Below are 22,877 nucleotides of genomic sequence, written 5' to 3' on the forward strand. Positions count from 1 at the left end.
CGGGGGGTGGCGGGGGGGAAGAGGTGTCAGGCTCATGTGTCCCAGCCCATCCGGTCTGTGCTCTCCAGGGACAGGGACTTGGCCTTGTGGGGGGAGGCCGGGCTGGGGGGGCTGCTGAAGGTGGAGCTGTTGGAGGCCGTGGAGTGACGGGGGGAGTCCGAGTCCTGGAGGGGGGGAGGACGGACAGAAAGAGGAGAGGAAGAGAGTGGGTGAAGTTCGGGGGAAGATAAAGGAACAGGGGAGAGAGAGACACGTTAGTTCAGTTATGTCCATATAAAACATACAGTATGTCTAACACTCAGGAGCTAACGGCTAACTCTCTGGAGGCTAACAGAGCGCTGCAGGGAGGAATCTCTTTATAGTGCACAATCAGATTCAGAAAAAGCTTTAATAATACCGTCTGGGTTGTTCCATTACAGAATACATTTTAAAATATAATGTATTATTTAAAATATAATGTATTATATAATATATAATATAAGAAGTAAGAATGTGCATTGTGCAATAAAAGATATAAAGTCATCAATTTAACAAAGACATTCCGCAAAACAAAATGTCAGACTCATTCCCAGGTTTTAGGGCTACATTCCACATCAGCAGCAGATGAACAGCTGAGGGAAAACCAACATGCAGCAGGCCAGATGGGGGGGGGGTCATACTGTACTACACATACAGTATGACTGTCCTTAGGAGAGGAAACACACATGATACTGAGGAGGAGAAACGACATGTGTGCTACAGGACACTGTGATCCAGTGATCATGTCCTCAGGTTATTATGGGATGGGTAATGATCTGATGTGTTGCTTGGATACAGATGTTCCTGTTCAGTGACTCTCTGATGTGCAACAGTCTCCTGTGATTCTATAAACACCACAGAGCTTACTCTTCTAACATCTCCACCTTCTACATCCCATCACTCAACACGTGGACATCATGTGTTTCACCGCTCATGCAGCTGGGCACTGCGGTGTTTTCATATACATTTCAACTGCATTTATTTCTTGTATAATGTAAGTTATCATGTACGTTTCTGATCATTTCTTTTAGGGTTGCTCAATTCATAAAAAAGTATTCAAAATCAAGTAACTAGTGTAGAGTGGAAGAAGGCGCAATATTTCTTAAAGTAAATGTATAAATGATTATCATTAAGGATTGAAGTGTTACAGATCCTCTCGAAAAACAAAACCACACCTTAGATAATGTTATATGTTAATAATGTTTAGTGATGTTAGTCAAAATAATCACAATTCGTTTTTTCCCCAAATCATGCAGCCCTGGTTAACATATACATTTCTATTAGAGAATTGGCGCAGTTGTAACTGTATTTCCCCGCAGAGGTCATGAGGTATTTCTGATTGAAACTGCACAGTGTGTGTTGGAGGAGCACTGCCCAGCTACATATTGTACACATCTTTGTGGATGTGATGCTGTGTTTCAAAGTGGTCATCCTCATCATCATCATCATCATCATCATCATCATCAGACAAAGAGATCAGAACCACTCTGAAGCATGCAGCTGCCATCTGATTGGCTGTTTGTGATCGGTACATCCTGCAGGGTGAACCCCGAGCAGACGACACAGCACCCTTATTATTTTTGTCTTATTTTGCTGCGAGGGGGACAGCTCATGTGAGGAACATGGCGTCTGTCGGGGGGCCGTGTGAAGCAGACATGCTCTGTGAGGGTGGAGGAGATGGAGCAGCAGCGTGTGCACCGTTTATCAGCAACAGAAAAACATGAGGAGGCCGGGTGAGGGTGGTGCAGCTGACGCTCCGGTGAAACATGGGACAGCCATCAGGTGCAAGTGGACGGAGGCTAATGTGTGTGTTTATGGGAATGACTGTGTGTGTGTGTGTGTGTGTGTGTGTGTGTGTGTGTGTGTGTGTGTGTGTGACACACACACACACACACACACACACACACACACACACACAGTCATTCCCATAAACACACACATTAGCCTCCGTCCACTTGCACCTGATNGTGTGCCTTGGCAGTCTCAGGGTTGCTTTTTCTTTGCACAGCATGAAAGAAAGGCGAAATGAATGGGCTGTGATTTTAGTATTTTTAAGCATAGGTCAATAATTTGTACGGCCCTCGGAGGATGTTGAAAAAATTGAAATGGCCCTTGAGAAGAAAAAGGTTCCCCACCCCTGCTATAGATAGACAGCTCTTTTCAGGGATATACAGTCACACATACATACCCGTGTTGTGTAGTAGTGTATTGGGTTCCTCCGTACAGTATAACTGCAGCATTTCTTACATGCCTCTAAAGATCTCAGAGCTACTTGACCCTCCCTTCCTCTCAGATCACATCCCTTTGCAGCTGACACCCTGCCAGCTGCTCAGCCTCCCTCTGTAGGACAAGCCTGCAGTCCTCACATAGCACACATACCAACACACATACCAACACACATACACACACACACACACACACACACACACACACACACACACACACACACACACACACACACACTGATACATCCATCCAGACTCAGAAACATACATACATTAAAGCACACACTCACATTCCAAACATACAAATGTTGAGTGAAATGCATTTTCAGAAGAATTTAGTGATGGCCGCTGCCCCCTGGTGGAGATACTATGACTCTGCAGAAGATATAATGGGAAACAGGATCCCAGTGGGTGGAATATGATATGTAGACAAGATAACAAGATTTTCTTTCTTTTTCAAACTTAATTGTCAGTACAAAGTTTATGCTTTTACACAGGAAGTGTTTATTTTAATGTTAAGGATAGCGATGTGCCTAGACCTGCAGCCTGAACGTGGGTCCATATCTATAGGTGGTGGTACATTTTAAGCTTTGGAACTGATGAAGAGCAAACCATGGTGTCACGGTTCTGGAAGAATAAGTAGGATGGCGTTGACCTTCTCTGCCTGTAGACTTTTTAAAGAAAAGTTGAAACTTAAAAAAGGATTTTCAATGTCAGTGTTGTATTCTGTTGAAATGACCTTTTAAAGTCAAAATAGGTTTTAGGTCCTGTCTTAGGCCTTCATTATTTATGGGTGTGTGTATGTATTTGTAATGTCTCTGCATGTATAGTGACCTGTGTGTTTCTGTGTTTGCTGCAGGGTGAGTGATGAGAAGGATGCTCGTGGTTATCTGCAGGCTCTGGCCACCAAGATGACAGAAGAGCTGGAGGGACTGAGAAACACCAGCCTGGGAGCGAGGGCCACGGTAAACACGCACACACGCACGCAAACACGAACGCACGCACGCACGTCGACTAATTTACTCGTTTACTTATTCCTATTGTTTTCATTTTGTTATACTGTTACTTAATTTAGTTTTCTCATTTTTGCCCTACTTATAATCCTTGTGTGAACTGTATCTGTCCTATCTTGTGTTTCGCTGTTATTGCTGTTGTTGCTATGACACCTGAATTTCCCCAAGGGGATTATTAAAGGTTTATCTTATCTTGATGAGCAAGTCTAAACGTGAGAAGGTACAAATGGCTCAGTTTAAAAAATCCTCCCCTTCCCTTTCCATCCATCCATCCATCCATCCCTCCTTTCTTTCATAGAAACTAACGTTTTACTCTCTGATTCAGGACATGCCATGGAAGATGCGGCGCTTCGCCAAGCTGGACATGTCGGCCCGCCTGGAGCTGCAGTCGGCCTTAGACGCTGAGATCAGAGCCAAGCAGAGCATCACGGACGAGCTGAACAAAGTCAAGGCCAACAACATGTCCACAGAATGGTACAGATAATGTTAGAACCACAGTGAAAGATCAAAGATTTGTCGTTTTTTTTTAACAAACCTCTTGACGATATATGATACATTATTGTCTCTGATCCACCAGTAAACTGCAAGATGTGGAAAGTAAAAACCAGGAACTCCTCGCAGAGATCGACAGGCTGAAGAAGGAGACGGAGGAGCTGCGGCTACGAAGAGGTACAAATAAACCACCTCTGTGTCCTTGTCAGTGGACCAAATCAAACAAAGAATGACCTATTCATAGTTTTCCTTCAAGGGGCATAACTGTTCAAATATCATTTAAAAACGTTGTTCCCTGAAGTTAAAATAACAAATTGATGCAAAACCAGAAGGCACTTTTTCTCTTAGTGATCTTTGCAAACATTTTGGTTTTTTGTTCAAAAAATATACCATAACATAAATGCACAGTTACACTCTATACATGATGTGTTGCTTAGACGTCGCACCCTCTGAAACTTTCCATGAGAAATAATCCCTGAAAGTCCCGTAATGAACTATCGGGATCCAAAGGAGGTTTTTGTCAGAAGCCATATTTGAGAAATGAAATCTTGTGCTGTGTGCATGAACATGTATTGTTACTAAGGCCATATGAAACACCACCCCCCATCTCTTAGAAACAGTCCTGTGAGTCTTTTTGTTGAAGTCACCCTTTGATGTTCTAAGATGGCGTACTGAACCACCATTTGTGTTATTTGTTCTGTGTCTGTAGGTGTCAAGCACCAGGATTCCCAGAATTCCTTCTTGGCTTTTCTCAACGCCCCCACCTCAGCGCTGGACCAGTTTGATGTAAGTTTATAAGACCAAAAAATTATAATCCTGATTACAATACAGCTGCTGTCAGCAACCGTATGTCTGTCGGGAATTAATGATTTTAAATCTCTGATCAAGAGCAACTTGAGAATCATAAATATCATTCATCAGCAGGTCATACCCGTCACATGTCTGTGCTTTTTCTTCATGCTTTACCTTGTTGCTTTTTCTTCATATGATTTTTCCACAATCTTTATTTTTGTTCTATCTTTTGGTTGTTTCCTTGCTTCATTCTCTTGTACTTCAGGACTCTTATTCCTCATCCTCATCTTCTTTAATTGAGTTTTGGGAAGACGTAAGTTGTTGTTGGTTAGGCGGAGGTCCACGTGTGTGTAACAGTAGTTGTATGCTGTAGTACTGTAAGAGCTTACAGCAGAGAAAGACACTTGTAGCCGTATTACGTCAGTACGTTTTGTCTTTGCATCAGTGCGACTGTAAAGAAGAGCAAAAACAATGCAAATATGTCAATCTTTTAAACAAGGTCCACTTTCATCCATTTAAATACTAATGGAAACATAGATGCAACGAGATAAAGTAATGAAATTCTGATTAACGCAACGTATTTGTTTTAAGTGCATATACTTGTTAAGATTGATGTCTTTTTGAAGTGTTCTGCTCTTGTATGCAGTTGCTTGCTAGTCCTAGTAGGCCAGTGGGCTATTTGAATGGCTTTCTGGTGCTTTCACTTGTGTTGAACATGATAGAGCCACAAAGTATTCAGTATGTCTTTTTAAATCCTACATACTTGTGTAATCACTTTTTTCTTTTAGCCAGAAAGAGAACTTGGGTTGCTCCATATTGACTTTTCCTGCTCCCTTCCCATCACCATGTGTATTTGATTTTCCCTTTCCCCTCTGTCCTCAGTCCAACCCACACAGACATACAGTAGTCTCCTGCAGTGTTTTCCAGTCCGTGGTTCTTAGTTCCTGGTGCTAGTGACATTGGCAGGGAGCAAATCTCAACCAAGGACCTGATCTGAACTAAACTCACCCAACTGAAATATATAGAAATAGACTAAGGAGCACACTTTGATTCAGTTAGTTTAAAATAACGGATAAATGGTTCCAATAATTGGTTAGAGTGATGGATAAAGAGTTAAATAAGTTAGCTATAAGTGACCGGAAAACAGTAAGCTCAAAGTAATGGATACACAACTAAAAGCTAAAAGTAGAGGATATGCTGTGTTGAAATAGTTAGTTAGTAATGGAGCAGATATTTAGTTCTCTAATAGTTAGTTAAAAGTCAAATATATTGGGTTTTGAAATAATTAGCTTAAAGTAGTAGATAAACATTTGATAGTTAGCTGAGAGTAACAGGAAAACAGTTGATAGAATTCGCTAAAAGTCATGGATTGGCAGTTGAAATAATTAATTAAAAGTAATAGATAAAGAGTTGAAATAGTTATCTATACAAAATGGATATACATTTTTGAAATAGTTAGCAAAACGTAATGGATAAATAGTTAAAGGTAATGGATATAAAGTTTGTGTACGTATATTTAAAAAAATCCACATTTATAATGAATCAAAGAAATAGGATTCCTGATCATAAATAGTTGGGAACCACTGAACTAGTGTAACTCAGTCTTATGTCCATGTTTCCCCTCAGTGTGTTTACTGTGTGTTAGCTCTGTCACTCTGATATTCATCTCTCTCTCTGCCACTCTGCTCTCCTGCCACTGAAGCGCTCGCCATCCGTTGGCCCAGCTAGCAAAGGCAGACGCGTAAGCACCATCACTGCTCTCTGTGATCTCATGCAGCTTCTAAATGTGCCGTCTCGTCATCTCGGTGTTTTATATGTGTGTATTCCCTGCGTATGTTAACTGTGGCTATCTGATTGCATGGCAGGGGTCCTATACACACTTGTATTTATATTTGTGTATTCATTTGTTGGATCTTCCATATTTGAACAACATTGAGTATTGCTATATGTGCTGCCTGTGTGTATTGGTGTCAGTGTAGCTTTGTGAATGGCTGTGCATGGTGTAAGGTGTGTGCTTGGGGTGTCTCAAACTAGCATGGCCACTGGGCTGTGATGTGTTCCTCATGTTCTAATACATGGGGTGCAATAGGATGTGCTCCAGTAGACATGAACACACATCTTGAACCATAATGTCTGTGGATAATGTTTTCAATGTTTTGTATTATGGCACCCACTCTTTCTCTCTACGCATGGATGATGCATATTACTCATAAATACTGCATAAATAACCCTCTACTCCTTTTTTTTGTTCTCCTCCCCTACCTCCTATCATCACTTCCTCATTTCTCTGCATTTCTCCTCCTCTCCTCCCTCCTGCCTCTCCCTCCTCAGGTGGACTCCATGGATAACTTCACCCCCTCCAACACTCCATCCAGGGACGATGACCCAAAGCTGCACCTCAAGTCCCGCTCGCGGTCACCCTCCATGGCCAGTGATATGGAGCCCATAGAGGTCAGCATAAGTCTGGGCATTAAACTCTTGTGTTTTGTGTATTGCCAAGTTTCTGCTTGTTTTAGTACAACAAGACTTTTGTCCTCCCATCACCCAAATATTCCTCATTCCAATTTAATTAACAATTTCCAAAGAAGGTACTACAACTCACAATACTGAGCTTGTCGAAAAAGTCAGTCTCCGTCAATTGCAATTGTCTCAATTACGGAGAAATGTGAGCCATGCAATAAAAAAGAGAAAATTGAACTTTTGTGTTCTCACACTCTTGTCGAACATGGTTTAATACCAGTTTTCTAATTGAGACTCGTGGAACTGGAAAATCAAATTTGGAACAACTAATTTCAAATGTACCGCAAGCAATCCCACTGCTCACATTCTACTAATATGAACCTCATAGAAACTGTTTATTGGATGTATTTCCAGCTCCTACTTTGTCACATGCATCCTTAGTTCAGATGTTTTGGAAGCCAAGTTTTATAAGTGACAATTCATACATTGTTCAAATAGAGTCAAAGTACATTATCTCACTGCTCAATGTTTTACTTTGTTCTGTCATGCAGTTGATAGACCACCCCCCTCGTACAGTCCAGACCCCCACAATGCGCTCAGGAGGGTACGGCAGTATTGGACGCTCCTCTCCTAAGGTAAGACCTTTTTCAGTTGGTTAAATGTCCCCACACTAGACCTTGTTATCTTAAAACCACTCATGATTTTGTCTCCTGCTCATTAATGCTCATTCATGTCTGCCCTCCACAGCCCAAAGCACATCAGTTTGTGGTGAAGTCCTTCAGCACCCCCACTAAGTGTAACCAGTGTACTTCCCTCATGGTGGGGCTCATACGTCAAGGCTGTACCTGTGAAGGTAAGGACAGATTCAAGATTCAAAGTCTTGTCATCTGCACAAAAGCTACATCGTAGTTGTTGGCAATTCAAATCTTAAGCACCAGGCTCTTTAAAAAAAGCAACATACAATAAACATAACAACACTTTGCATTTAGCTGATGCTAACATCCAGAGCTACTTACAATAAGTGCAATTAACATCCAGAGCTACTTACAATAAGTGCAATTAACCATTTACAAAACTCCCTTGCCCTTAAATAGATTTTAAAATGTCTAAGCAGTCAAACATCTGATGGGTCTCGGCCTGTCTCCCTGTCCACAGTGTGTAACTTCTCCTGCCATGTAACGTGTGCGGACAAGGCTCCAGCTGTGTGTCCCGTGCCCCAGGACCAGACCAAGGGCCCGCTGGGTATCGACCCTCAGAGGGGCATCGGTACTGCGTATGAAGGCACCGTCAGGGTGAGTGAAGGAGTCAAGGAGTCTGCTCACAGATAGTGGTTGTGTGAATTAGAATAGTCAGGTGTTTGGAGGCCCTGATCAGGCAACTTTCCATTTCCAACACTGTAGAAGGTTTTTCCATGATCTTCATGTCTCTAATGAATCACTCATTGATCTCTGTGTCTGTCCTAGGTGCCCAAACCTACGGGGGTGAAGAAGGGCTGGCAGAGGGCGATGGCTGTGGTGTGTGACTTCAAACTGTTCCTGTACGACCTGGGAGAAGGAAAAGCCACTCTGCCAAGTGTCGTAGTCAGCCAAGTCATAGACATGAGGTAAGAGAAGTGGAGGAATTCAAGTTGGGGATTTTAAAAATATATTTTTACTTCAAGTCTTTGAATATTATGTTTCCAGATCAAAATATCTGAAGCTATTTACAGAAGACAAATCAACAAATGGCACATTTATTTTGGTGTATTTTTCAAGATAAATGATTATATTATTAGTTGCAGATGAGTTTCCTGTCGATCAACTAAACCTAGTCTAGGTCTAACCTTTATCTTCTTCCTGTCCTCCAGGGATGAAGAGTTTTCAGTAAGTTCTGTCCTGGCCTCTGACGTCATCCACGCCAGTCGCAAAGACATCCCCTGTATATTCAGAGTAAGTATTCTCAGCTGACTGAAACCAAAACTAGAAAACAATCTGAATTGTTCTCATACAACCTTCCACCTGCCCTCTTTCTCCCCAGGTGACGGCGTCCCTGCTCTCCCCCTCCGCCAACCACAAGCCCTCCATCCTGATCCTGGCCGACAGCGATCAGGAAAGGAACAAATGGGTGGGCCTCCTCAACGAGCTGCACCGCATCCTCAAGAAGAACAAGCTGAAGGAGCGCTTCGTCTACGTCCCCAAGGAGGCCTACGACAGCACCCTGCCGCTCATCAAGACCACGCAGTCTGCAGCTATCATAGGTGAGCCTCAACACTCACGCTCATGCTAAAGAAGGTATAATAGGAAGCTAGTCTTTGAGATTCTAGATCTACAAGATCTCTAGATCTTTACGCAGTCGTTATCTCAACAGTAGAAAGTTATCAAATGAGTACAGAGATTGAATAAAGGAGCTAGCCGATTTGAACATTTTCCGCACAGAAGGTTGTTTTCTGCCTCCTAACTGAAACTGAAATGTCCATCTTGCTTCATTTTCTTCACCCTCAGATCACGAGCGCGTAGCCCTGGGCAACGAGGAAGGCCTTTTTGTAATCCATGTCACCAAAGATGGTAAATAAGATGTTCTACCTCACTTGTTTTTTTGTATAGAAAGGCCAAAGCGTCTTCTTCTGTACGTTTATCCTCAAATGTGTTCACAACCTGTCTTCCCCTGCTTCCTCAGAAATTATCCGGGTGGGGGACAACAAGAAGGTGCACCACATCGACCTGATCTCCCAGGAGCAGCTGCTGGCGGTGATCTCCGGCAGGAACCGCCACGTGCGTCTCTTCCCCACCCAGGCGCTGGACGGCCGCGAGACGGAGTCCTACAAGCTGGCAGAGACAAAGGGCTGCCAGACCGTCGTCTCCGGCCCCGTGCGCAACGGCTCCCTCACCTGCCTCTGCGTGGCCATGAAGAGGCAGGTCATCTGCTACGAGGTGAGAACACACAGTCGAACAAATCATTCTTTATTTCAGTCAAACTGAGAATTAGTGCCATGTCTTTCCCTTTTATCATATTGCTGAATAAAGGTCTTTGTCCTCGTGCAGGTGAATAAGAGTAAAGCTCGTCACCGCCGGCTGAGAGAGGTGCAGGCCCCGGGGCCCGTTCAGTGGATGGGTCTGCTCAGTGAGCGGCTCTACGTTGGATACCAGTCTGGATTCACCCGCTACAGGTACTGATATCAATACAGTGGAGATGTTCCTCTCATGGGTTTAGATCTGGTTTTATTCCTGCAGTTTGTTAACATTCAGTGAAAAGGTATTAAGGTCCTTCACTTGAAACCATCAAACACGACACGTCCTGCTTTCAAAAACGTACTTAAGTATACTGTAAGTATGTACTATTATAAGCAAAATGTACTCTAAGTATCAACAATGAGTAATTGTGCAGTAAAATGTCAGTGTTTTGAAGTAATAGTTGATGTTTTTTGATAAACATAACTGCTGCATTCATGTGTTTGATTCATGTTACTGCTGCAGGTGTTCATGGTTTGCTCATTTGAACTCCCTTACTTACGGTTGTGTAGTCTAATCTAGAACAAAGCATTATATTCTAAAAGATCGTCATGTTTGTAACTTTTTCCCTCTGCCTTTTCCAAATCTAAACTTTTAGGAGTTCTCCTATTTCCAGATTTGTGATAAATGTTCCACCTGTTCCAAGAGTTTTTAAAAGTATAGTTGATGTAGCTTAGGAAGTATAAACACTTCATCTTTTAGTTTATTAAGAAACATGTACACTCCAAATGACCTTAAGTAAATAACCTTAAAAGCTGTGTGATAAATGAAGGGGAATAAGGAGTAACATATTAGTTTCTGAGATCTGTAGCAGTTGAAAGAGTATTTCCCTCGTATACAAAAGGATACTCCAGTTTGGTCCAAGTATATTGAATGTGCACTTCAGTAAGTAAGGTCATTGTTTTACGTTTCTCCACATTTATGAATGTGATGACTCTGACCTCCACAGTGTCCATGGTGACGTGTCCCCCGTCAACCTGCTCCACCCCGAGGACCACACCCTGGCCTTCATCCCGCAGCAGGGCCTGGATGCTTTCTGCGCTGTGGAGATCTCCAGCAAGGAGCTGCTGCTGTGCTTCAGCTCCATCGGGGTGTACGTGGACTCTCAGGGCCGCCGGTCCCGGCAGCAGGAGCTCATGTGGCCTGCTGTGCCCATCTCCGCCTGTGAGTGCACGTCTGAATGGTTATTAACATGGAGATCACATATGGAGGCTCATTTGAAAAACCAATGCTGCTTTCTTTTGTCCAGGCTACAACGCCCCCTACCTGTCGGTGTACAGTGAGAACGCTGTGGATGTATTCGATGTCAACACCATGGAGTGGATTCAGACCATCCCTCTGAAGAAGGTCAGTGCTGAAGCTTTAGCAGGAATAGGCCCAATTCCAAAGCGCCCCCTACACACGAGAGTCCGCCACATTAAGCGCCGTTATCTGAAGGTATCTCTGGCTCCACCTGCTGGATTTAAAAAAGAACCCTACTTGCCTCTGTCGTCATAGAAACCTGACTCATTCCCCTGAATGGCCGCATGCCGCATGAATAGAAAAAAAAAGTCCTTATGGTTAAGTTTACTTTACATCAGTTGACATAATGAAAAGAAATGGAGCAGATCAGAATACGTTACACTGGGGAGACTATGTTTGCGACAGTTACTCAATTTTAGAACAAAAGAAAAATACAAAGATATAATTAAAATAGTAAGTTAAATTTAAAAAGGTGCAAAAAGAAGATACAATTAAATAAAAATCTTTATACAAACATAAGATAAAGGAAATAAAAGAATTGCACAGGTTATACAAGAAGGTTAAGATGGTCAGAGCTGCTGATCGCTGCAGTTAGTCTAGTAGCAGCCTATTGACCCATGCCATGGCTTGATTATATCTATCTAATGCTTCCTCTTCAGGTGCGACCTCTGAATGTGGACGGCTCTCTGAACCTGCTGGGCCTGGAAACAGTGCGGCTGATCTACTTCAGAAACAAGATGGCCGGTAAGAATTCACAAGTGTATTGTGGAAAGAAGAAAAATAATATGAACTGCAAAAATGTCAAGAATGACACAAATAATCCTCAGATGTTTTCCATTGTTTTCCATCAAGTAGAAGGTTTTATTTCTGCCAGTTGCTTCCAGAGTTAGCTAGCTGGATATGTAGCTACAGTTTCCAGGACTTGTTGTCACCTTTTCTTTTGAATAAAAGCAAGTTGGGTGACAGGAGAAAGTTTGACATGCCAGTCAGAACAACTAAAGTATGTTTGCAACACTTTGTAGTCTCTCTCGTAAACAAACTGTGTCTTTGTTGTGACCTCGCAGAGGGAGATGAGCTGGTTGTCCCGGAGACGTCAGACAACAGCAGGAAGCAGCTGGTGCGCAGCATGAACAACAAGAGACGCTTCTCCTTCAGGATACCGGAGGAGGAGCGGCTCCAGCAGAGGAGGTAGACCACCTGCAGCACACACACATTTACACACATCTATACTCGCTCTGAGTCGCTGTGTTACCAAAGCACTCAGGAACACGAGAATATAACACAACAGAAACACCGACACATCACAATTAAAGGTAAAGATGACATTGTTTTAAGAGTCATGTGACTAAGAAAGTGTCTGAAGAGAGAATCTAAACGATACGAACAATACGAAAGAATCAGGGTATACATGTCATCTTCAAGTGACCATTAAAGAGGCCCTCTTATGCTTTTTGGGGTTTTCCATTTCTCTTCTCTGTTTACTTCCTTAAGATAGTGACATCACTTTGTAACACTCACTCTTCTATAAACTAGCATTCCAACACATTGTACATGATAAGCTAAGAGGCGGGCATGTCTAAGCAGTTGACCAACCACAACAGAGCGGGCTAGCACAACATGTTGTGCCTCTTCTTATGTGCTGTGTGTGTTTGTGGTTCCAGAGAGATGCTGCGAGATCCCGAGATGAGGAACAAGCTGATCTCTAACCCCACCAACTTCAACCACGTGGCCCACATGGGACCAGGAGACGGGATCCAGATCCTCAAAGACCTGCCCATGGTAGAGACCTAAATCTGAACATTAGCACCACTTGCACGTTGTTAAAGACTTGTGTGAGCACAAGGAAGGGAGGGGATCATATAGGATTATCTCAAGGATCGTAATAAAAAAAAACACCAGCTATAAGTTGTAGGATATATATGAGATATTATAAAATAAAATAATAAGTCGAGCCAGATTCATAAAAAAACAATATTTCTTTATATTTATGAATACAGGGGAAACCTGTATCCTTGTAATGACATGTAATCCTTATTTTTATAAAAAAGATATGCAAACATAGTTTATTCCTAAACATGTTAAGTTAAAGTGATTCCAATAGGTTTAGGTTTGATGTTATTTATTCTTTATTAATGCAGGGGGAAGTCATGTTTTTACTTAGATATTTTATATTAATGGGGAAAAAAGCAAACTAATTTGATTCTTAGAACAAGATTCCAATATGTTTATGATTATCAAGATATTATTCCAAATGATTTGGAGCTGGATAATCATTACATACATGTGTTAATAACACACTGTGAACACCACAGGGGAGTCAGCACAGAAACACACGTGCACATTCAAGCAGACAACACTTGGGAGTGTGCGATGTGTTAGTAGCCCGGCTTCAGAGCCAGCCCCCCCTGGCCTTTAGCATGCTAACACTCAGCACCCGCTTTGTGCTCTGAGCGGCTTGATGTCTCCCACGCTGACCCTCCTCTTCATCACATCCCTTCATCCTGTGAAGTTCTCCCTCCTCCTGTCAGGCTGCTTTTATAGACACTGTGCATGCAAACCTCAGCGACCAATCACAGCTTAGCGTTCAGCTGCATGTAGTGTGTGTCACTGCCCCCTCCTCACTGCTGTCCCCTGCACTGCACTCCGTGTGTGTGTATGTTTGCTCCGTGCGTGTTTAAATCAGAACGTCCGTGTTCAGGAGAGCCGGGCGGGCTTCAGCGGCTCCGTCAGCATCCCCTCCATCACCAAGAACCGGGCGGAGCCGGGCCGCTCCATGAGCGCCAGCAGCGGGCTGGGCATACGTGAGTACGGAGCCGAATGAACTCCACTTTACTTCCTGTTTGCTGCTCCTCCCTGACCCCCCCCTCTCTCTCCAGGCTCCTCCTCTCAGAACGGCAGTGCACTCCGCAGAGAGCTGTCGGGGGGGAGCTACAGCTCCAAACGGCAGACCATGACCTCCCCCTCGGAGAGCTCCCTGTCCTCAGGGGGGGGCATGGACTGCGGCGACGCTCCGCTCTCACAGTTTGACAGAGAGGTGAGTAACACTGAGCGTAGAGCTCCATGTGCGGTTGACTAGATACTAAAACAAACCCTGTCTCTTTAAGAGGGCTGGTGTGGATGAGCTGAACCACTAATGTTCCACTAACTGACGGCTCTTTGTTAAACCAGGCTTTAGTCCCAGCTCTGTATGAACCCAAAGGCACTTCATTGTTTCCCTGCCATCCGACTGTAGACGCTAGTCTTGAAGATCAAATATTATAGAAGCGATAATCTTGCTCCCCATTCAAACACCTCCCCCTGAACCCATCCGTCACACGCATCCCGCCCCCGGGTGCAGGCCTCCACCTCATCCCAGTCACACACACCGTTCGCTCCCTGTGATGTAAGCGCTTTAAAGTGATACCTGCTGTAGCGTTAGCTCGGGCTAGCTGTTGCCTCTTAATGTGTGAAGGTCCCTGTAGTAAGTATATTCCCCAAAAACACAAACTAAATGACTAGGATGAAACGTAGCCATTGCGATTTTTGGGCAACTTCAACACGCCTGCCATCTCTCCCGTGGCTCCCCCNTGCTTAAAAATACTAAAATCACAGCCCATTCATTTCGCCTTTCTTTCATGCTGTGCAAAGAAAAAGCAACCTCTTCCAGATATCTTACCATGACTCGTGCATGCATTCACGTGCGCGGTGTGGCATGATCACCAAAACAGAAAGATATGGACTCAAGATATGTGCAAATGATTTTTATTTAGTTAAAAGCATCAATCTGGTGCACTTTGAGAGCAACATGAAGAGATCTATGGATACATCTCTCAACACCCATATGAAACAGAACTGTAAGCAGATTTATTTTTTCTTTATGGATATTTTACAAATCACTCTATTTTATACCTGTTTACTTTATTCTCTTGTTTTTTTTATAACTATAATGATCATATAAAGATGTGCCTTAAACTCACTTGTTGGAGAAAAAGCTTCTTATATTCGTTAGCATAGCTAGCTAACCAGATGCTAATAACAACAAAGTTATTGACTGTATGATCAGTATGACAGATGAACAGATCGCCACTGGGCTTTCAACTAAAGACACAGCCACGAAAAAACTGCGGCATGTGTACGGCTCCTTATGGGTACTGCAATTTTTGGAAGTGCTAAAGCGACGTTCTGATGCTCTCCGTCAGAACTGCACCCCTGTCAGACGAGACATATACCACGTGATGACACGTAAGGCTCGTGTTGTGTTCAAGGACCCTGACCTTGGCCAGGAAAAACAGGCACTCGCTTTTTTCTTTTTTCTAGATTTCTTTAATTTTCTTCTTTTTTGCGTGTGCTTATAAATTACCTCGAGGGCCGTACCAAATGGTGTCGCGGGCCGTATACGGCCCGGGGGCCGGAGGTTCCCCACCCCTGATCTATAGCATCAAAGGGAAGGTACATGCCCCAGCATGTATTAGGGACATCTGAGAAAGTTCCTGCTTGCATGTGTGCGTGCGTATCAATCATATATCTTTGTATTGATATAGCACGTTTCATAAAGGAAACACACATTAAACAAAGAATTTAAACCTCCCTCATTGTGCTGACAAATTAAAACACTTAATTCCAGCATAAATCAATAAACAGAGGACTTCATAATATCAACAGCATGTTAGGGCCGCAGCTTGCTCTGTATATCAAATGATACTTTGCAATAGTTTTTGATGATAAGGGAATACTATACTAATACATCATATTCTTATAAGCATGTGAAAGTTGGAGAATTTGTCTAAATGTTGCCTATTAAAGAGAAAAAACACTGAATTTAGTAATTTTTCTCATAAATGAACCACTTTCATTTAAGATATTCTGAATCTGTTCTCTTAATATAACCCCACTCCATCCCTTGCCTGGGTAATTGTTATTATTTCTTACCAACAATGGCCCTAAGACGCCAATCAATCTAATACATTTTATTCATAGAGCATTTTCTTAGGGGGCTTTACAGTGTGGACATCACATAACACCCTCTGTCCTTGGACACTTGTAATTAAGAAGGAAAAACTCCAAAAGAAATTCCACAATAATGAGGAAAGACATGGAAGACACTTCGGGAGATGAAGAGAGGGCTGCCGCTCACGAGACTCACAGATGTTGCTTGTATAGCTAGAATTACAACATAGACAATCCAAATGATAATGTGTGCGCGTGTCTCACCATTGGATGATTTCCGTGATCTGGGCCTCCCAGTGAGCCACACTCTCCTTCTTGTCGGCCAGCTCCCTCATCTCGTCCTCCAGCTGCCTGTTGGAGCTGCTCATCTTCTCAAACATGCTGGTGAGCTGCAGGGACACACAGGGAGAGAAAAAACATGGTATTAGCCATCATGCTAAAAGCGTAGCGTCGTCAAGCTGTCATTGGGAAGTATGACACCTGGTAAATGGATTAATATACAGTATATATACATATAGACGCCATGACATAACATTGCATCACTGAACTACTGTGTAATGAGTCTAACAGGTCACGTTGCTGCGGAAGCAAAGGTGCTCAGCCTTGAACGTGAGGACTGCTCCGATATGGAAAATGAATCATTGTATTGTTGAAGGTTATGACAGTTTTTATGAGTCAACTCCCAGATGATCAACCACGCTTGACTGCAGCGCTGCTGTAGAGGTGTGTGAACTCACACTCACACCCACTGAAACAAGAAGGGTGATATAACATGAGACGCCAGTGAAGACGTGACCTCATTGCAAGCCTCAAACTGCCCTATTGTTTGCTTCAACATTTCATTTGTGGGCGCATATTTTGGGTGTATTGCAACTGTAGAGACTGATGTAATGTGCAAGCTAAAACAGTCATTTATTATTGTTTTGAAATAGCTTTCCAATCTACGCTAGTGGCCAACAAATGTTTGAAATATCAGCTAGAAAATGATGTTGTTGAAAAAGGCTTCAAGCAACTAAAAATAAACAAGAATTTTGTTTTTAAGCACGTGCTTTTATTTGTTTGTAATGTCTCGCAGTGATGAAATCGTTGCGTATATGACAAGTGTAAGTGTGCAGTCTGTGGTTGCAAATAGCATCTCAAGCACCACATCAGAAACACATTGTACTTGAAGTTTAAATCTGCACTGCCATCAAGTGAAATGAAAAAAAGAGTCAAACTTGAAATTATATTTACTGTGTGATGTACATCATGGCATGCCAATTTACTTTGAGGTTTGGGGCTGCATATAAAGTCAAAATGATATCGAAGTCGCAGTATGGACTGGTGCCAAAATAGCAGGAAGAACAATATTTGTTTATGGCTAAATATGTGTTAAAATAACATTTTGAATGAAGTATTGTGCGACGATATTGCGGCCTACAAATCATATTGTATAGTATTATCAATCTCAGTGATTGTGATGTTAAATGTTTGCTTTTCTTGTATTGTGTCTTAATATCTGTCCTTATTAATGTTGCAAATGGAGCTGCTGTGAAGCAAGTCAAATGTCAGACTTGATCTGACCAATAAATGAATATCGTGTCGTAAGTGGAACAAGCCTTGCAGAAAAAGAAAATAATTTGGATAAGAAATATCTGGCAGTGGCACTAATCTAAAGCTCCTGTTCTTTTTCTACATATGTCATATATTCCCCCATAACCCTGTTTCTGTGGCTGAGCTGCCCCAGCAGAGCTCCACGTTCTGCAGTGTTACCCCACAGCAGAGCTCCACGTTCTGCAGTGTTTCACTCAACTTCACTGAAAACACACACCAAAAGGCATCATAGTTGAAGATGGAGCAGTCTGATTTAGCTGCTAAGCAAACAGTGTTGAAATTCATTGCCTTCTTGGAAAGATAAGACTATTCAAACAATAAGATTTTCACACACTCCAAATGCATTGAAGATCTGTTTTTGTGCAAAGAAGCAAATCATACAGACGGATCTAATCTGTCCGGAGTGCTTTAGCTTTAACAAATATCATTTCTCAGAATGTGAGAAAACATTAGAGTGACGTGCTATCATTCCAGTGTTAGCCACATACATTTTGTCCTCCATTTCGTCCAGATAGTTTCCATTTTATCAGCTGCAGACTTTAAAAACAACACTCTTTTATTCCATATGTCAAAATGCCTCCCACTTCTTTAAATTGGGAGCCTTATTAAACTTCCAACAGCTATTTCCAAAGTCAACAGAGTTGAATCCAGAGAGTCATTCCATCGGAGTGTGTAGAAGGCTGCAGGCTGGGGGATATTGAACAGTGATTTCTTTGGCACAGCCGGGACAGAGGGGGTGGAGGAATGAGATGAAAGGCCGAGTGGGGTTACCTGGGGTTAAGGAATTGTGGGTCTTTTTGCTAGTGTATGTGTGTTTTCTCAAGAGAAAAACAGACCACTAAGCTAACATGAAAGGAAGTCAAATAAAAAGGACAAATATTGACAGAGGAAAAGAAACTGGATTGGTTTTTTGTGTGTTTTCGGAGAGTTATTTGTTTATTTGCGTGTAAAAATGTCTTACCTTATCTAGTTCAGTGGACAGCTTCTTGTTCTCTTCGGTCAGCAGGATTCTCTCCCTCTCGTACTTCTGCTTGTACTCGGTCTCAAACTCTTCCCTCTCGCTTTGGCTGAAGAAAACACAAACATGGAGTGTTAAACTAGTGACTTGAATGATTTGTTGTCTTTCAGGCTTCTGAACTATATGAACTTATATACCAGGTGATCTTATACAGGGGTTTTAGAACAGTGCAGTATAAATACATTGAACATTCAAATGTTCTAAGTCGATGTCTCATCCATCCTCCTACCTTTGTGCCTGTGTGGGCCTCTGACTCCACACATTTCCTCAAAAGTGAAATCAAAAGCTTGGTACTGAGAACAGGTACACATTATTCAGCATAAACACATTCATACAGTCAGAACCTGATCCAGCACTGTTTGAACAAATGAATTACAAAGCAGTGAGAATAACATGTCCGAACAGCAGGCGGGAGAGTTAGACTACAGGGTACAAAAACAAAGCTCTAAAGCCTTCTCCTCAAAAACATTATTTTATTCAAATGTGATTAAACCAGCGGTTCTTAACGTTGGATCTGGGCCTCCCTAAGTACCTACCAGGGGGGTCTGAGCAGGGAAATACCTTTCCATTTCTCTGTATTTAATACCCGAGTTAGCACATTTTGACACGTCTTTCTTTTTTCAACTCCAAGAGGCCCTATCATGCTTAATGTAAACAGAGTCGAGGCACTAAATACAAATATGGACCTGAAAAGGAGAATAATATGTCCTCTTTAATGGCTCAGGAAAAATATTCTCTATAAGATCACCTTCCATGAGGAAAATAAAGTATTCTCTGAAAAGCTAGAAATGGTCTTCAGAATGCACACCTTCATGCATCCGTGTCATTTGGGTTGTTATGGAGGGATGACAAATATTTGGGAAGGGAGGTTACCTGAATGAAAGGTTATTATCTGGTTGGGAGCAACATTACTATAACATTCTAATAACATATTCATCTAACACTGGTAAGATAAACCACTCGCAGTCACTACACATTTATACCAGACTCGAGCTATTTTTAATATTACTGTAATTACCTCCCGCAGTCATCACTGGAAGACGCAATAAAGAAAAACAAAGTCATGTAATCACAGCCAGGATATAGGAGTCATAGAAACAAATCATTTGCGTTGATCAGATGTAGGAGAGAAACTGATGAGTACCTCTCGCGGCGAGTCTTGTCCAGCTTGTCTTTGAGCATCAGGATCTCTTTCTGCAGAGCGAGGTGCTGGCTCTCGGCGTCCCGCAGCTCTTTGCGCAGACCCTTCAGCTCGCTGCCGTGCTGCCCCTCCCTGCGCGCCAGCTCCTCCTCGTACAGGAGCGTCTTCTTCTCCAGGTCTCCCCGCAGGCGCCCCACCTCCTGGGTCTGGTCCGCTGAGGCGGCGGGGGCGGAGGACCCCTGCTTCACCTGGGCGAGACAAGTGATGTAAGTGAGGATGAGAATAGAGTGTTTCATAAGTGGGACTAATAAGACTCCCTGGATACTGTTGTATTTAAAAAATATATTTTTTTCTTAACATTTTGTGAAAACTTTATGGAAATATTTAGAAGTAAAAGAAAAACTTAAAAAGCTCCAGCGAACTCAGAAAAAGCTTAAAACATTGATTTGATTCAATGACATTTTTTAGCATAGCATTCATAGTTAGCATTTTGATATAATAGTGTCCAAAGTTTAAAACAGCACTTTGGCAAAACATGGCATAACATGGAAAATGCTTCATCGGGACCAATCATTCACACGATCCGCATTTGTCAGTCACAACGTCACTTGAACTATTGAGACTGCAAGGAATTGTGGGAGCACATTCTGTCCTTTTATAAAGGATGGTCCAATGTATGCTAAGCTAAAGGAGACAATAGAGTAAGCATTCATGTTCATGTTCTATCATCTTAAGCTCTGATCACATTGAGTCTTAGCTTGTATGGCTGTGCAGTGACTGCTGATGGAGGGGTTCATGTTCATCTGTGTTTGTTTGCACACTCACCTTAAGCCCTTCAAGCTCCTCCTCCAGCTGTCGGCTGTACTGCTCATTACGCTCCCTCAGCTTCCTCTCTTTCTGAGCCTCTGCTGTCTGCTCCTCAGAGTGCGCCTCCATCTGATACACAAACACACCATTGATTGGATGCAATGTATGTCATACACTTTTTCCAGGTTACAGCCACTGAAACATCGTTTATTCATCTGAGGCGTAAATGGAGTGGTGCAGTGATGACCTATTTTTGTAGGCCGACCTGTAAGTTAACATCGCAAGCGCTCCCTCCATAAAAATCTATGCGATTTTTCCATTGCCAAACAAATGCCAATGATATTTACACATCTGTTCAGCAGCATTATCTCCACATATACACATGTCTTTTATGATTGTTGTGGTGTAAATGCAACGTTGGGTTATAAAGTTAGCATGGTCTCATGGCATCACCAGGCTAGGCTAAAGGCGGGTAATGTTAGGCATGATGACGTTTCGTTTAGTCTCACTTAAAAACGTGTTAATAACCGCTTTGTTATGACACATAGAAGCTATAAGCATTAGTCAGTTGGGTGTTACCTGAAGTGTTTTATAATGTGGAACTAAACTTGAAAATCTCTTCAGCTTGTGTTAACAACAGACCTTATTTCAGGCATCAAACCAAAACATTTGATTTGTTTTGACTTTATCCAGAATGCTAAAATGCTAAATAATTCCCGGGTTTAAGGACTCATCCCTGACCACTCTATTTTCATGGAAGTTTATGAATATTTCTTAAGGTGATAGGAGTACTATACACAGAAAACAATAGATGATTGGAGACAGAACAAGGTTTGCTAGCAACACAGGGAGACTACTCTACCTCCTTCTTGGCCCTCTCAGCCTTTCGCACCTCGAGGCGGAGTGCCTCCACCTTCTGACCCTGACTCTCCACCTCCTCCTCTTTGTCCCGCAGCTGGCGGGCCAGGCGCTGCTTCACCGACCTGCAGGAGAAGATCAGTCAAAGGTGAGGAAAATAAAAGAATTAGCCATGAAATTAAATGGATCTTAAGCACCTAAAATGACAATTTCTTCAAAAACCAGTGAGAAATGTTCTGGGGCAGAGTTCCTACCTGAGGTCTGTGAGTCTCTCGTTGAGCTCTGAAAACTCCTGCATTGCCAGTTTTCTCTGGCTGTGAGCGTCCTTCAGCTCCTTCGACTGAGCCTTCAGCTTCTCGTTGGCATCCAAGATATCCTGGCAGAGAGAGGGAGGGTTCAGATAAACATTTAGAGTCTCACAGTGACTTGAAAGAAAATACAATGCTAAAACAAGCTAGATTTATTTGAATTTTTGGACACCAAAATCTAATCCGAGCAACCGTTTTTTCTATTGAACATTGTTATTTGGTTTGTGAAAACAGTACCAAAAAGATCTTGGTGTTCATGTTCATTTTGTTATACAATACATAATAATTGTCCCACGTTTTTTCGATTTATTTTACTTTCAATATCTGCTCTCATTTCACATTTACATTTCTCTTAGTGTGTTTATGTATTGTATGCACTATTATACACCAAAGCAAATTCCTTGTATGTAAACACCTACTTGGCAATAAATAAAGAACATTTTGATTATGCTTTACCATGATACATGTTGCAACAGACACATACGTGCAACTTCACACAATATAACACACTTTTATATGGAATTATTATCATGTCTTCTTAGGGCTCTAACAAAGACAAAATACACTACTTAGGTATTTTTGAAGCATTTTTTGTTCCTCAAGACAACGTACAAAGAGTTTTGTCATTATATCAGAGCCATTTCAGTTACAGCAATTAAATAAATATATACAGAAAATACTAAATGTATGCGGAGACAGAATCCCCTACTGGTTGTACCTTGTGCATGTCGTCCCTCTCCTGTGAGACACTCTTCATCTGTTTCTCCAGAGTCCTGGTGTGTTTAGAGGAGTCCTCCAGGTCTCTGCGGGCCAGCGACACGTCCTCCAGCTGCTTCTCAATCTGACCCGAGTCTGACAAACACATAAACAAAGGTATATCATCAACCCTGTTGTCTTCGGGTCAAATCTGACCGATTTACTACTTTCATCAATCATAATTTTTTTGTTTTACATTTGATTGGATTAAAGCTTTATGATATCCTTCACAGTAGACATT

At 42.3% G+C, this 22,877-nt stretch overlaps 2 protein-coding genes across 2 annotated transcripts; one reads left to right on the forward strand and one right to left on the reverse strand.

Annotated features, from left to right (window-relative positions):
- The first annotated feature begins 1,640 nt into the window (after positions 1-1,640).
- On the forward strand, positions 1,641-14,667 carry cdc42bpab (CDC42 binding protein kinase alpha (DMPK-like) b). Its single transcript, XM_010766476.1, has 23 exons — positions 1,641-1,708; positions 3,103-3,208; positions 3,582-3,730; positions 3,834-3,925; positions 4,458-4,534; positions 6,243-6,281; positions 6,872-6,991; positions 7,552-7,635; positions 7,748-7,853; positions 8,156-8,292; positions 8,464-8,603; positions 8,847-8,928; positions 9,017-9,236; positions 9,481-9,543; positions 9,656-9,909; positions 10,021-10,145; positions 10,937-11,151; positions 11,237-11,334; positions 11,889-11,973; positions 12,294-12,417; positions 12,891-13,008; positions 13,928-14,030; positions 14,106-14,667. Exons 1-23 carry the CDS (start codon positions 1,641-1,643, stop codon positions 14,303-14,305), a joined length of 2,805 nt encoding a protein of 934 aa, XP_010764778.1. The 3' UTR covers positions 14,306-14,667.
- A 1,746-nt stretch (positions 14,668-16,413) lies between these two features.
- Positions 16,414-22,745, reverse strand: LOC104941386 (serine/threonine-protein kinase MRCK alpha-like). The gene is made up of 7 exons (XM_010766477.1): positions 22,599-22,745; positions 21,827-21,948; positions 21,577-21,697; positions 20,733-20,843; positions 19,911-20,155; positions 18,710-18,815; positions 16,414-16,544 (listed from the first exon to the last, which is right to left on the reverse strand). The coding sequence occupies exons 1-7, from the start codon at positions 22,743-22,745 to the stop codon at positions 16,416-16,418; spliced, it is 981 nt and encodes a 326-aa protein (XP_010764779.1). The 3' UTR covers positions 16,414-16,415.
- Between the last annotated feature and the right edge of the window lie 132 nt (positions 22,746-22,877).

This window comes from Notothenia coriiceps, unplaced genomic scaffold, assembly GCF_000735185.1.
Source record: "Notothenia coriiceps isolate Sejong01 unplaced genomic scaffold, NC01 NC01_scaffold00003339, whole genome shotgun sequence".
Taxonomy (NCBI): Eukaryota; Metazoa; Chordata; class Actinopteri; order Perciformes; family Nototheniidae; genus Notothenia; species Notothenia coriiceps.

Coding starts and splice junctions, on each gene's coding strand:
- LOC104941386 (XM_010766477.1), bottom strand. CDS start 22,745: ATGTGTTTGTCAGACTCGGGTCAGATTGAGAAGCAGCTGGAGGACGTG. Junction 21,949..22,598: donor AGAGGGACGACATGCACAAG/GTACAACCAGTA, acceptor TCTCTCTGCCAG/GATATCTTGGATGCCAACGA. Junction 20,844..21,576: donor CTGAGAGGGCCAAGAAGGAG/GTAGAGTAGTCT, acceptor TTTGTGTATCAG/ATGGAGGCGCACTCTGAGGA.
- cdc42bpab (XM_010766476.1), top strand. CDS start 1,641: ATGGCGTCTGTCGGGGGGCCGTGTGAAGCAGACATGCTCTGTGAGGGT. Junction 6,282..6,871: donor CAGCTAGCAAAGGCAGACGC/GTAAGCACCATC, acceptor CTCCCTCCTCAG/GTGGACTCCATGGATAACTT. Junction 8,604..8,846: donor AGCCAAGTCATAGACATGAG/GTAAGAGAAGTG, acceptor CCTGTCCTCCAG/GGATGAAGAGTTTTCAGTAA.